The 16100-nt window shown below is 45.7% G+C and overlaps 1 protein-coding gene across 1 annotated transcript in view; it reads left to right on the forward strand.

Moving 5' to 3' along the window:
- The window catches only part of TRIM46 (tripartite motif containing 46), a 175146-nt gene that overhangs the window by 74584 nt on the left and 84462 nt on the right, over positions 1-16100 (forward strand). Inside the window, exons 4-6 of the mRNA XM_085639902.1 lie at positions 8049-8192; positions 9462-9557; positions 13154-13407. Of these exons, the coding sequence (XP_085496028.1) occupies positions 8049-8192; positions 9462-9557; positions 13154-13407 (494 nt within the window). The remainder of the gene's footprint in view (positions 1-8048; positions 8193-9461; positions 9558-13153; positions 13408-16100) is intronic.

Below are 16100 nucleotides of genomic sequence, written 5' to 3' on the forward strand. Positions count from 1 at the left end.
GACCAACTTCATGTCGGCATATATGCGGGCAATGTGGAAGGAGTGTGGAGTGACCTACCGGTTCACAACTCCTTACCACCCCCAGACCAATGGTCTGGTGGAGAGGTTTAACAAAACCTTGAAGGGCATGATCCGAAGTCTGCCTGAAAGCCTGCGGAGGAAATGGGACGTCCTCCTACCCTGTTTACTTTTTTCTTACAGGGAAGTGCCACAGAAGGGAGTGGGCTTCAGCCCCTTCGAGCTTCTGTATGGGCACCCTGTACGTGGACCTCTTAACCTGGTGAGAGACGGATGGGAAAGAACTCCCAGAAAGCTTCCCCAGGATGTGGTGAGCTACATGCTGGCCTTCCGGAGCCAAATGGCTAAGTTGTGGAAGCAAGCTTCTGACAACCTGGAAGCCAGCCAAGCAGTGATGAAGGCGTGGTATGACCACAACGCTCACCCGGTGGAGTTGGAGCCTGGCCAGAAGGTGTGGGTGATCGAACCAGGAGAGCTTAGTGCCCTCCAGGATCGCTGGTCAGGACCCTTTGAGGTGTTGGAGAAGAAGGGTAAGGCTACCTACTTGGTGGACCTGAAGACCCCTCGTCAGCCCCTGCGGGTGCTGCATGCCAACCGCCTCAAACCCCACCACGAGAGGCCCGAAGTCATCTTGATGATGGTGACTGACGGAGGAGAGGACGTGGAAAGCGAGCCTCTCCCTGATCTGTTTGCGTCTCAAGAAAAGGATGGGTCGGTGGAGGGAGTGATTCTCTCCCCATCTCTAACTCCTGAACAGCAGGAGGACTGTCGCCAGGTCCTGGGGCAGTACTCCTCGTTGTTCTCCCTTGTCCCGGGTAGGACTCACCTGTGCGTCCATGACGTGGACACAGGAGACAGCCCACCTGTGAAGTCCAAGATCTACCGGATGTCAGACAAGGTGAAGGCCAGCATTCATAGTGAAGTCACTAAGATGCTGGAGCTAGGAGTGATCGAACCTTCTAGCAGCCCCTGGTCCAGTCCGGTGGTGCTAGTACCGAAAGCTGCACCACCGGGTGCCCAACCAGAACTGAGGTTCTGTGTGGACTACCGGGGACTGAATTCAGTGACAAAGACTGATGCTCATCCGATCCCTAGGGCGGATGAATTGATTGACCGGCTGGGAGCTGCCCAATATCTAAGTACCTTTGACCTTACTTCAGGGTACTGGCAGATCTCGTTGACTGATGGAGCAAGGGAAAGGTCAGCCTTCTCCACGCCCAATGGCCACTACCAGTTCTGTGTGATGCCCTTTGGGCTCAAGAACGCACCTGCCACGTTTCAGCGCCTGGTAAACCAGATCCTCACCGGAATGGAGAGTTTCTCTGCTGCTTATCTGGATGACATAGCCGTCTTCAGTAACAGCTGGGAGGATCACTTGCGTCACCTGCAAGCTGTTCTCCAGGCCCTGAGACAAGCTGGATTGACGATCAAGGCCAGCAAGTGCCAGATCGGGCAGGGGTCGGTAGTGTACCTTGGACACTTGGTGGGTAGGGGAACGGTGCAACCCCTCCAGGCAAAGATCGAGGCCATCATGGCCTGGGAACCCCCCAAGACACAGACTGAGGTCCGAGCATTTTTGGGCCTCACGGGATACTATCGCCGCTTCGTGAAGGGGTACGGTACCATCGTAGCCCCTCTCACGGAGCTCACGTCCAAGAAACAACCTCGACGGGTAGTCTGGACGGAGGCTTGTCAGCAAGCCTTTGAGAAATTGAAGAAAGCCATGTGCGAGGCCCCGGTCTTAAGGGCCCCAGACTTTTCCAAGGAGTTCATTGTCCAGACAGATGCATCAGAACATGGCATTGGGGCAGTGTTATCGCAACTCAACGAAGAGGGTCTGGATCAACCCGTGGTCTTCCTATCCAGGAGACTACTTCCCAGGGAACAGAAGTGGAGTGCAATAGAGCGTGAAGCCTTTGCAGTGGTATGGGCTCTGAAGAAGTTGCGGCCATACCTGTTTGGCTCGCACTTCCTGGTTCAGACCGACCACCGACCCCTTCGTTGGCTGATGCAAATGAAGGGGGAGAATCCCAAGTTGTTGAGGTGGTCTATTTCCCTACAGGGAATGGACTTTCAGGTGGAACATCGGCCTGGAGTGGACCACGCCAACGCAGACGGTCTCTCAAGGTATTTCCGCCTTAGTGATGAGAACTCCCAAGGGGTTGGGTAGCTCTCCCCACTTTCAGCTGGGGGGGACGCGTGTTAGACCTGTCAGCCCTTTGGGTGGTCCCTCCTCATCATTATTTATTTTGTCCCACTTTTGCCTCAAACCCTGTTTGAATTTTTCCTTTTTGGGAACCACCAGACTTTTTCGTGTTGCTACAGATTCAGGGAGCCATTTTGGCTACCCCTGAAACTTCTGTCTGAGGGCCTGAAGCACAAAATGGTGGCCTCCTGTGACATCACCAGCATCCACTGGAACCTACCAGCACCTTCCAGAACCTTCCAGGAGATTCCAGAACTGTGTGACAGTTGGAAACCGTTTAGAATGTTGGGAGGATAAGAGAGGCAGTTGGCAGTTGGAGCTGGCAGTTGGCACCTGACTGGTGAAGGGAGAGGAGCACAACAGTGAAGGAGGAAGGAGTGAAGCAGCAGGGGTGGAAACTTGTGCCTGGAGTGGGGTCCATAAACCCACCCTTGATACTTGTCCCTACTGATGGATCCCAGCCTATAGCCCTGTGTGGGAAGAAGACAGAAGAAAACCATCCTAAGGACCTGGACAGCAGGAACAGGCCTTAGAACCAAGAAAGCAGCAAGATTCTGACCTGAGAACTGGTTTCCCTGGAGCCTGGCGTCGAGTAGCCGAAGACCTGGAGCCCGAGGTGGAGAAGCGGCGCTGACTGAGGTAGCAGACGTCGTACCCGGAGCCGCCTGAGGTCGTAAGAGGGCGCCGGCGGAGGTCGAGAGGAATACCAAGGGTCGAGAAGGAGGTGAACCGAGGTCGAGTGAGCGGCGTCATCGGAAGGGTGAAGTCCGCCCTCCGGAGTCGTCGGAGACCGAGGTAGAGGAGCACCGGAGGTCGGGAGTGAGGATCGCACTCCGGAGTCGCCCGGAACCTGTGAGGAAGAGCACCGGAGGTCGGGGGTGAGGATCGCACCCCGGAGTCGCCGGAAGTCGACAGCGAGGCCAGGCCGGCCGACGTCATCGGAGCCGAGAGCGCCATCGGACCGGAGCCGCCCGAAGTCGACATCGTGAAGAGACTGCCCGACGCCATCGAATCGGAGGTCGAGATCGAACCGAGGCCACCGACATCGGACCGGAACCGCCTACCGGCGTCGACAAAGAACTGACACTGTGCCGAGGCCACCGAGACCGGACCGGAACCGGCTCACGGCGTCGACACGACTCCAGCGGCGTCGGAACATCAGAAAAGGGCAGTAAGTGGAGTAGAGGGCGCCTAAGGCCCTGTGGAGACCTGAGAGACTACTCTAAGGGGCTAGGGAGGTGCTGAAACCCACCTGACTGTGCCTGGGGTGAACTGGGACTAACCTAGAGAGGTTGTGTGGAGAAGGGAAGCCAGGGCATTGGAATTCCCCCCTTTGATCTACCTCAGTTTAGGCCTCAGCCTTTGCCTCAGCCAGGGAGTAGAACCCCCCAAGCCTTCCACACCCTACAAGCTGTGCCTGGGCCAAATCAGCCCTTAAGTATTGGAGTGTCATCTGATTCATGAGTGTTACTGTATACTTCCAATTATTTATTGAGGAAACTGTATTTATTAAGTTCTTATCTATTTAATGCTGCACTGTATTTATAGGTCCACAGGACTTGTTGGTGTACAGTATTTATTGGTACAGTATTTATTGGTACAGTATTTATTACCTCAAAGTATTTAATTGTCTGTATATATTGCACTGGTATTTATGCCCTGTTATTTATGATCACCCCTATTTATTTCAGCAAACAGCAAATATTTATTTGACCTGCTCTATTTAAAAACTTGTATATTGTGATTGACCTATTTATTTTTCCAATCAGCAACTAAGAGAAAAAGATAAAGAACGAATATTTTCATAATTTTTACGGTGTAGAGTCGTTTTTGGAACGGATGCACGCATGGTTATTGTATGGGTATATTGTATGCTTAGCACTGCGCCTGTTTCCTGACCACTCGAGCCAAGCTACCCCATTGTGTCGGGAAGGCCCTCCACCACCCTGCGGAGTGGGAGTGGGGCTGTTTCCAACATGCAGTATAGCCCAGTTCCCCGTGGCTCAGTGGGTCTTACATCTAGGTCTTTCAGCACTTAAAAACAATTATTCCTAGCCATTATATCAAGTCCAGATTTTCCAACAGGTATGTGGTAGGTGGCGCCCAAAAACCTTTAGGCCTGGAAGTCGCAGCTGCTCTGCATATATCTCCATTTGTGCTTTACAATACACAAGATCTCGAATCCACTTCAACAAAGTAGGGCCCGACTTGGCACCCAAATGCATTGCCACAGCACGTTTTGCAAACAGAGTAGATTTGGCAACTATAAGGTTTAAATGTTATATTTAACACTCTAAGATTGCCGTTCCCTATCTTGGCACAGTAATTAAAAACAAAAACAAAATTGCGACCATATCATGCCATGGGCATGCAAATACATTATTATGCTGGGCCTCTGTAGCATCAAGATGCATTTGTGCGCAGGCCTCAAGATGCATGCGCACGTCTAAGTCAATGTGTTATTTTCTTTTTCTGTCTTTTCTTGCTGATGCAAAATGCATTGCCAAAGCCAATAGATCGAAAAAGCGAGGCCTCTGAACTTCGCCCATGCTTGTGTATCCAGTGTTCTTTTCTTCGTTAGCTGTGAGAGTACCGCATTTCCATTCAGGGCACCCCTTGTGGCCATGAATGGTTTGTTGACCAACTAGTGCACAGAAGAGACAAGCATTGGTAAATGCATTAGGTTAAGCCTATGGGATTGATATAATCCGGTTTTTTTGTGTTTCAAGTACACAAACCAATGAAAAGCAAGGGCGGGACGTAAGCCCCTTTTAAGATTTGTATTAAATACAATAGATTGCACAAGCGATGTGCAGGCAAAACCTAAAGAGAAGTGATGACCTTACATGCAATGGTGCAGAGATCTATAAAAAGATAAGACAAACTAGTGTGGAAATATGCATGATATTGAAGAAAATCAAAATCTCATGCCAATGCAATAATTGTGGTATGCACTGAAACTTACTGTTCTTATTTTCAAAAGAATAAACGTAAAATATTCTTTTTGGACCCATAAGACATCTGTGAACACAATGTGAATATAAAAATTCCAAGTTAATTATTTTAAACAAAACCAATAAAACTAAGTATTGTTATTTACATCAGGGATTCCAGCGAAAAATAATCACAATACTTACATAGCGAATTAACTTTCTTAGTACTATATGGGATCAAAAGATACACAAAGTAAATCAAGCCTGAAAGCTGTATGTCAATTAAGAAATCATTGCAAAAGAATAAACCAATATTTAAGGTGTCTGTGAGAGAAAGCTCATAAATAAATAAATGTGTTAACCAAAAAAAGGAAAACTAAAACAAAATTGGTTATAGAAGATAATATAAAGGAAAGTCAAGGGAAATCTATAAAAAAAAATAGGAAAAACAGATAGGTAGCCATCGAAAGGCATGGTGAACCCGTGTGATAAGAGAGCTCACAGGGGTAGCTCAGTCTAGACAGAAGCAAAATACAAATAAGAGAAAAGAAAAGATAATTAATAAAGGAATGCCCCCATGCAACGTGCAGAACCAAATTGAGGGTAGTCACTAGAAAAGATCAAAGGTGTGAAGCTATTGGTGTAGACAGAGAATTACGCTTAGAAATGATCAGCATGAAAAAGAGCCAAATAGGTGCTTGTGTTGGCACTGGAATGAATCCAAATGTATGAAGTTGTTAATGTGAATAGAGGATCGTGCTATTAGAAGCTCAGTGTGGATGTAGAGATAGATCATAAAACCGTCACCACAGTAAAGATGTGTAAATTAAAGAAGAGAGCCGACTACTGGAATTAGATTGCCCTTAGAGTTGAGGACCCCCGGCTGGGCGACAGGGCAGACAAATTCAAAGACGGGAGTGGTGGAGGTACAGTTGGTTCCCCCAGATTTACTGCCACTGCCACATGCGTTTTCCGGTCTGTGTTCCCAGAATTGGCAACGGCGGCTCGAAATACACTTTCTCTGTTTCCCTTGAGCCGGGTGTAAGAGCAAAATGCATGGTTTTAGGGAAATAACGGTATTTAGTTGGCAAACTTTGCTTGCCTCATTGTTGTGCTCGTGGAGGCTGTGTGAGTGCGACAAAGAGAAGAGCTGCCATGAAAATGAGGCTCCAGAATGCACGCACGTCATAGAGATGTTTAAAAATAGACTAGAGCGCATTGGGAAGAGGCACATGTATGTGTACAGCCCTAACGTCGGTGAACAAGAGGAGCATGATTACTACACTGCAGCAACTGTAGATTACAGTTCTGTATGATTGGGGGCTGCGTTGAGAGCTCTCGGCTATTTATGCAAGCACTGTGCAGGCAAAACATCAAAAAATGGTTCTTCTTCAAAAGTGGATGGAAACAGTACTTGGGCCACGGGAGACTGATAGGAGAAACACACGAGGAACAACAGGAAATAGTATGCTACAGCCAATAGAAATGGAGGAAAATTAAGTGGCAAGCACAGGAACCAATGAAAAGCAAGGGTGGGATGTAAGCCCCTTTTAAGATTTATATTAGCAATAGATTAGCGGCGGCTGTTTCAGGAAAGTATTTTTTTTTGGTTTTTATTTTCGTGTTTTATCCCAGCCCCTGCCCCACCACCCAGGTCCAGTAGCAGGCGCTACTGCTTTATAGTCTTTATGCCTAGAATATGCCAGTTGATGAAGTACTTCTACCTCATTATAGGCCTTCGCCTCTAGCTCGGGCATATAATGAGGAGTGGGACTTTAAAAACTGGGTATAGCTCTCAATAGCGGAATATAAGGCTATGCAGTACAATGGATGAAGAACTATAGAGAGGAACACATCAGATGTGTTGCAAATGCAATTGCGCAAAGGGTGGTGCACAGCATTAGCTAGCAAACAGCTAGGGACAAGGAACAAGGAAGATAAGCATCAAATATGCAGGATGGACAGAGACAGACTCGCATAAAGGGTCCTTTTCAAATCCTGGATTTGGAGTCGCTCTTCATTCATTCAGTGCAGTGTACTTTCCATACTGGCAGTCGAGTCCTAGTTATGGCATCAATGCTTTTTAACAGTTTTTGCCAGAATTTTCACTCTAGCCACGACGAGAACTGAAGCCAGTTTCGGCCGCTTGGTTTTAGGTACAAATTTTTTAGGAGTATGACTATCATGAGTAGAACTAACACACGTATTAAAGTCATCTAAACTACACTGCCCAATGAGCTTCTTGCTCATAGTAAGTGGCTTGGGATGGGATTTTTAGCTGCAACGTGGGGCAGGTTAAGGAATTATGTCACCTGAAGATGGGTATTGTACTCTTGAATATCAAGTACTAGAATATTGTGGGACACTAATATTGTGGACAAAATATGGAAAGGCAAGTGCATATTGGGAAGTGTAGATTTACTATTCTTAATTCAACGTCTAGCTACTTTGAAGGTATATCATCATGGTACGTAGATTTGGAATTGTGTATAGAAAATATATGCATGCCTACTTTGCACGTTATTGTCCCTCTGTATTACGTCTACAATATTAGCATCCCATGATATTCTGTAGTTGATATTTAGGATCTACACTGAGACGGGTTATATGGTAAGAGCTCATGAGTTATTTTCAATGAAGTGTCAAACTGACTGGGGCTGGGAGGACTTATCTAAAGGTAACTGGGGTGGCTGGAAGGGCCTATGGTCCTACATTGTGAAATGGTGTCATATATGGTAGGGAGGACCTTGTCCCCTCCTACCTGGGGGAGCCAATATTACCAGGTGCCTATTTGCATCATTCTAACACCCAATTTTAACCCAGGGTTGGTGATTACTGACTGATCTTGTTCCCAGCTTCCACTAACCCTCTACTGTCACTCTCTGATACAGGGATTAATGTGCCCAGAGCACAAGGAGGAGGTGTCTCACTACTGCAAGACATGCCAGCGGCTGGTGTGCCAGCTCTGCCGGGTCCGAAGGACGCACACGGGGCACAAGATCACACCTGTCATAAGTGCCTATCAGGCCCTAAAGGTAAGGACAGCCTTGTGAATATGCGTAGAGTAACTTTCCCTCAAGCACTCAGTGGTAGCCACGGCAGATGCTAGAGGCTCCAAAGCATGTGCCACAGCCACCATGGCACGCTCAGTGCTGGACAAGACACATTCAAAATGCACCACAGAAAGTTAATCCTATACCATATGCCATCATATACCATGACACATTCAGCTTCCACTCTAATATGTACAGCAGTCCTTAAGAGATTGCCAGCCCCCAAATCTACGTATTTTGGAGGAGACTGCGTACAATTTGCCTGAAATGTGCAGGGTTTTACTGTGATTTTATTATGTCAACACGTAACAATATAATTATAATTAATATAATAATACCTATTATTTTCAAAAAGCAAACTAAGGGCATGTTTTAGGGTATGGAAGAGAGGGTACTGCTTCGCAAACCCTTGGTTACCATGCCTCATTTAGAAACAGACAGAAACTGAGCTACCCGTGGCCCACGATGGAATACTTCCTCCAATGACACAACAGAGTAGGGGCCACCAGAGGGAAGGATATTACACCATACACCTTATTTAAGGTGCACTGAGTAAAGCCTTTGTTCATGCCCTTCACCACCAGGAAGAAAACAATAATGAAGAAAAGACTCCAACTGTATGTGTGTCATTAGTATTTTGCTATTCACAAACAAATTCCACTTTAGGAGTTTGTTTTTGGACACCAAGAAACTTGACCCCTGGCCACCATGGCTGAAGCTACAGTCTGTCAAACCTTTTCTACATTGACAGTAACAGCTATGACGGTGGGGTGTGTCATTGTACAGAGATGTCCAGTAAAGTACTCTGTCGCCCTCACAGACGTTAAACCATCACCCAAACTCTAAATTAGGCCCTAAGTCTACCCAATTTTCTGTTAAATGTGAGCGAAATTTCTGAAATTACTGGGGCACCATTACTTGACAGAGCACAGAGCCATAGTTGATGGTGTAACAGGCCACACTATTTTACTGCTGCTAACACACAGCATTTGTTTTCAAGCCCAATGAAATAAGACAACGCTTTGTCAATGACATGGCGTAGAACAGTGTCTCCATGATCATATGGATACTGCTGAGCTAATGATATCCAAGTACACCATCTCTCATTGCTAAACAACCTAGTCAGGTAGACCTCTGGCCGCTGACTGAACACCGTGCCTCACCTGTGATTACAACAAATAATAACACACATTTGTTTATTATGGCATCACACACCTGTTTGCCAGCTCACCTTATTTTTCTGTCTTGCAGGAGAAGCTAACACGAAGTCTCACCTATGTCCTGGCCAACCAGGACACCGTCCACAACCAGATTAGTGAACTGGAAGATGCGATCAAACACACTGAGGTGAGAGATTTTTGTGCTGAGGTATGGAAAATAGCATGCCTCAACTAGAGGCTGTACATTATCTGTGCACTACTTGAGAGGGGAAGAGCAGAAAAGATACCAGCAACACAGAGAAGATGCACATTTTATTCATGGTGCAATCTCAATGTCTGTGACCTCAACTCCTATTTTTAGTTCTTTCTTTAAAAACAAAATATATATTTATTAGCATTTTTCATAGTTGCAATACAGTAACAGTTCCCAGCAGGAATATGAAGACATTTTTGACGTCAATACCACAGCATCAAGTTCTTTATACAGTAAGAAACAGCAGGACGACAGTAGCATGTCCCATTGATCCCACTCTGGTCCGCCCCTCCCATCCCTCTGCCCAGCTCGTCTCAAGACCTCACTGAGATTCAGTAAGTGTAAGTCCATAGTGTTTAAGCCACGGCTTCCATATTCTCCAGAAATTTTTGGGACAGCCCCTTGCCTGATCGTCGTTTTCTCTCCCAGCATATACATGTCCATGCTTCGCTTCCATTCAGTCAGTGACGGGCATAGCACAGCCGCCCATGTCCTGGCCAGGTCACACTTTGCCACCACCAGTCCCAGCTGGAGCAGTAATACTTTCGTCCTAGGAAGATCAACCTCGGTTTGAATTCCCAGCAGAACTAACTGCGGGTTCAATGGGATCGTCCCCTCCAGAATAGCCCCTAGTTCTTCCAACTGATTCACCCAGTACCTATGAATCTGGGAGCATTCCCAAATCATGTGGAAGAAGGTGTCCTTCGGTGCTCGACAGCGCAGGCAGTTGGGTTCCTCTGCTCTCCCTATTCTATGGAGACGTGCCCTATCGTAATATGGCCTGTGTAAATACTTGATTGGATCAATCTAAGTCGCGATTTAATGGCCACTTCGCGAGGATGCATCAGTGCCATTTCCCAGTCCAGATCCTCTATTTCTCCCACATCCCGTTCCCATTTAGCCTTCAACTTCTGTAAGGAGTCCGGCTTATTATTAATGATGGTCCTATATGTCCATGAGACTGCCTTATCTCCTATCTCTCCCATCGGGAGACGACCCTCTAGTGGTGCGTACTCCGTAATTTCTGTTGTGTCAGTTTTTTGTGCCCGCCACGCGTGTATCAGTTGTAAATATTTGTAATATTGGGATTTGGAAATAGCATATTCAGTCTGGAGGCATGATAAAGTCACCAGCTTCCCTCGATACAGCACGTCTTTCAACTGTGAGATGCCCAGCAGGTCCCATTTCCGGAAACCATTCAATTTTGCGATTTCCTTAAGTCTGTTGCCCACCCAAAGCGGAGTTTCCCTTGTCACTCAACCTGCCCATTTCATCTGTCGTTCTGCTTTTTTCCAGATTGTTATCACTATCTGTGTGGCCGTTAGGAGACGTGTGAAGCCCTTTCCCCCATAGATTTTAGTTCTTTCTTTAGCTTTTTCTGAAGTTGTCAGAATTTTCTTTTTAACCTTTTTCTAAACCTGACAACATCCATATAGGGATCAGCTTAAGCTTTGCTGATAAGGTTCTAAAACTCTAAGGTTCATTGACAAAGGGCTATGGGGGTAGGCATAGGGAGAGACACAGCGAGAGAGAGAGAGAGAGAGTTTAAGCAAGTGTACTCATCCACTTTCTGTAGAAGCACCCCCCTGGAAGCTAGACTGATAACATTTGCCCCATACGCCTTTGCATTGCTCAGTCGCTTTTGGATTTCTTTTAATTTTTGAGGTTGTATTTTACTTTTTTACCAGAAAATTTGACCAATCAACGAAACAATAAAAACATTAAAAAACTGAGGTTCCTTCTTTAATGCAGAGCACCCTTTTTCATAGTCATTCTAAAAACAATAGTAAAGACAACAGAGGTGGAGGGAGGTAGTTGATTTCGTCATCATGAGAATGTGTGAATTGATGAAACCCTCAGTAGAACTCTGGTCTCTTCCAATACCTAAAGCATCGCTCTGAAAATAAGCCTTATCTCCTTCGGACAATCATGAATTGGCCATGTGTGTCCATACTGTGTGTCAGAAGTTCAGCCTGTAGAGCTTCTAAGGGGTCACAGTGAAATACTTCGAAATTAGACCTCTGCTGATTATTGGTACAGAACTCTATCATGAGCTTCATAGTTCAAAAGCTCTGGTATGTCACAATACATCCCAAAACCCAAGCAGGCATCAGACAAAGCACATTCCAGAGTTCCTATTGTTTGTGATTAATATAGATGCAGGAATGGGGGAAAGAACAATTTTTTCTCTATCTTAGATAGCCTCTTTTATAGGTTTCCAGCAGAAAAAGTACATCCCTACCACTGTACCACGTTCTACAGGCTACCTTCAGGGGCAGCTGGTAACATATGAAGGTGGGGCGAGTGAAGTGCCCCACCGCTTCCCAAAACAGACAATGAAACAAGCATCCAAAAAAACCAAACTGGCATGCATTACAATAAAATACAAAATTAAATAAATGTACTTACTCGGGCTGAATCCTCCGTGTCCTGTCTGTCTCCGAGCACGATTCAAATTGCAAACTTCCCTAAGCAGTCCTGATGCTGCTCATGAGAGCAGCGCCAGGATTGGATACAGCGGGCTGGCTAGATGCTCCATCAGGCCCTGGAGGCCTGTGCTTGGTCTCCACCCAGCTGTCTAAGGCAGCTGGGTGGAGACCTGCTAAGTGCGCATGTCAGGCTGGCCATCTCAAGACAGCTGGTCAAACTGACATGCGTACCTTGCAGTGTCAGACCAGCCTTCCTCTAGTCCACCATGCTACCAATCGGCAGCAGAGGACAGGATGCGCCCCAATTTCTCCTGCTCCCTGAGGGGCAGGCTGAAATAAAATGGCTATGAAATAATTTCAGGGCAATTTTATTGTTCACATTTACTGCAGCTCCCAGCGGGGTGGGGGGGGTGACGTTCCCCTGCCCTCAAGAAGACACAGCCGCTGGCTACCTTGTTTTGTATTTTGCCGAATATCAAATAGTTGGGTACGTTTCCCACTAGTGCCAAATAGGGAGGCTAAGTTAATTCCCTGCAAACTAGCACCCCAAACCAGATAAATACACTTTAAAAAGACAATAAAGACTGCTATGTTTGTTATATACATCAGTACAACTTGTGTAATTGAATTGTGAAAACCCTACCATAACAAATAACAATATGCAATGACTTTATTTCAAATTGTTAAATTACAGCTTACTAACTAATGAGGTGTTTTTATTTAATTCCAATGACCTGTTTACCTACACCAGCCCTAACTATTTATCTGGAACAATGACTGGATATCAACCAAATACCTACTCAAAGGGAAACTCTGGTACACCCCTTAGATATATGGTTCACTTTGTTTATAAATTATGGCAATCCGACAAAGTCGATTTACAGAGGAAGTCTTTAGAGTCCCATAGATAATGTTTGTAGGATAAAGTGCTCCCATTTCAAGATGGGCAATGGACTGCAATTCCAGAGGTGGGTACGATATGGGGTTAACGAGCAATGTCTGTGATACCTTAAATCCTCAGGTTTGTAGCTCCTAGACACAGTGAGTCTGTACTGGTAATGGAACAAAGATGCAATTTAACTTGTGTATTTCTTTGTCCAGGTGAATGGAGCGAAGGCCAAAGACGAGGTGACACATCTGATCCGAAACCTTTGCGCGGTGCTGGAGGAGAAGCAAGCTGCGCTACTGCAGGCCATCGAGGAGTGTCAGCAGGAACGGCTTTCCAACCTGACTGCTCAGATCCAGGAACACAGGAGCATGCTGGAGAACTCTGGCATGGTGGGCTACACCCACGAGGTGCTGAAGGAAACCGACCACCCCTGTTTCGTGCAGGTCGCCAAGCAACTACATAACAGGTAAAGGCACCTGCTTGCAAAGGGGCAGCGACGACAATCAGTAATAAGATTGTAGCTTTTTATAGGTGCACCACAGGTACATGGTCCAATACCTAGAGAGATCATACAATACTGGGACTTTCAGGACGCTGCTAACCATGACGTGTTTTTTGCCTTAAATAATAAACAGTGTTTGGAATTTTCACATAGTGTGCATATTAAGGAGTCTATTTTACTTTAGCCAAATCTTTTTAAAAGAAGTGGGAGTAATGTAATTTTTTCGTGAGAAACACAAAGGTGCCTGTAATGCTTTACTGTTGGTCTGTTAAATTACATCCAGAAGCTCACAAGATTGGCTAAGCACTGATATATGAATGGATAATAAAGTATCCTGTAGCACTATGTGCTAATTCCTGTAACCCCTAACAATTATTCAGTTGCTATTGATAGATAGTGAGAGAATATTTTCAATATGTGCTTCCATGATCTGGTTGTTTATTCAATTTTATCCTGAAGAAGGAGATTTAGGATTGTCAAAAGTGCAGAAACATTGATAGATATGGAATTCCAGAAGAAATGAAGGAGTTTGGATAAATTAAATTACAGTAATGACAGATTGTTCCATTCATTTGTGGTAATCTGGGGACTAGATCATGTGGATATATGTATTTAAGCTCCCTAGGTGAGTGCCCACAGCCTTGTTGATTGAACATTTGGTATAATTCTATATATATAAGTAGGAAAATATGCCGCCCGGATCGTTAAGTAAAATGCAGCTTGTTTTTAAAATATTTATGTCTTCTTTCGTATTAAATATATTACATTTTTACTTTTATTGTTTTTTGTAGTTTTCTTTGTTTGTAAATATTGTTCCAGAGATGTTGCCCTCTCTTTTGTTAGACTAACCTCACCCATCAGACAGTGATAGCCCTGGTTTGAAATTAATACAATGGTGTTTTTATTATTGTTTGAGTTGACAACAATATACAGGGGTTCAACGGATGCAGAGGCGGCTCAGCATAGGCGTCACCAGTAGTAGGCGTCAAATGGCACATGGGCCATCACATGCTGGATCAACAGCTGTAATCGCCAACTCTCGGGCTTAAATGTATACACATAAAGGGGCTAGCAAAGGCCAATACTCAGATGTGGAGGCCTACAGGTGCATTGGTAAAGAGATACAGGGACACAGTGTAGCTTAGATGTACAGGGGCCAATGCTTAGGTACAGACGACAACTGTTTAGTACAGGAGTCTGTAACTACAGGTGCCAAAGGTGCCATGACCTACACTTACATGGAACAGTGGTCAGCTATCTAAGTCTGTGAGGGATGCAATATTCTTCAAATGTGGCCATCAGGTAAATCCCCTTCAGGTCCTGGGCCACAATTTTGGATGTGATAATCATTGTAGGCATATATATGCATGGACCTATACAGTATATGGTATTGGAAATGTATGCAGACAACAAGGTCTAGGGATACGCAAGGACAGTTTCTGTCAGATACAGGGTCCAATTCGTACAACAACAAACAGGCAAAGGATCCAACATTAACAAGGTCCATCTGGAAGACGGGTTGGCGGCATTTAGAAATAGCGATGTTCACTGCATCCAAAGAAGGGCAGCTAATGACTTGACCATACACCAACCCAAAGCCCAAACATCTCTACCAAGAATTGGGTACTCTTCACTAATAGTCAATATAGGCTTTCTCTGAGAGCGCCTTCTCAGCCAGAAGCCATACTCAGAATGACCTCAATAAAACTCATCCAGCCTGATAAAGCACCTAGGAGTGTTACCGCATCCCTCAAAGCTACTAAGAGATGCTTAATTGACTAAAGCCTTTGTCCATGAGGAAACAGCTGACAATGAAGCTGTGTCCAAACTTTGGAGCGTGCAGTGAATTGCACTGCCCTGACTTAGCAAAAGGCCCTCTAAAGCACAAAATTTCACCAAACACTGAAATGGCTGCAGTGAAAGTGGCAAAATAGAATCTGCACTGTAATTTAAGACATGATAAACATGAAATTAAGCATAATTGCTAATGTGGCATCAAATCTAATTGCAGTCTAGGTCACATCAAATAAACATGGGAGGTTTGTTATCGCTGCTAGCTGCGCTGACTGTTGAGGCTTCGCTGTATAAGACAAGCTGCAATTTGCTCCTCATTCGTACAACCATAAACAAGAATAGTTCGGGTTATCACATTCGTGAAGTGCAAGTACGGCATTGAAGTAGCTTCTTAGCGCTGAGAGGAGAGCCGGGCCAGACCTTTGATATCAGATTACTAGGTTAGTGACTAGGTGCAAGCACACTCTCACCTTGTTCCTCAGTATGGATAATCAAGCGGGCGGTCACTGCCAGCGAGATGCTGGTCTTAGGGTATTTTTACAAGGAAATGTCGGAGCGTGAAGCTGCGCCAAATTTGGGAGCGTCGCGCTCCGAAATGTCCTAAACGCAGGGGTGCACCGCAGGCAGGCAACTAGAGCCAAATTTCGGGGGGGGCTGAAAAATATTTCGGGGGGGGGCTAAGACTTCCAGCCATAGGCAGAATGGCTGTAAGAAGGGGTGAAGACACAACAAAAGCCTCATTAACGAGTAAATGGTCTTTTAAAGACCCGTGAAGTACTCTGGTGCGGCTGCAATTAGACGGACGCCAGCCCGCGAGGCTGTCTCGGCCGGGCTGTCACACACGACGGGGGGGGCTGAAGCCC

Source organism: Triturus cristatus, chromosome 12, assembly GCF_964204655.1.
Source record: "Triturus cristatus chromosome 12, aTriCri1.1, whole genome shotgun sequence".
Lineage (NCBI taxonomy): Eukaryota > Metazoa > Chordata > Amphibia > Caudata > Salamandridae > Triturus > Triturus cristatus.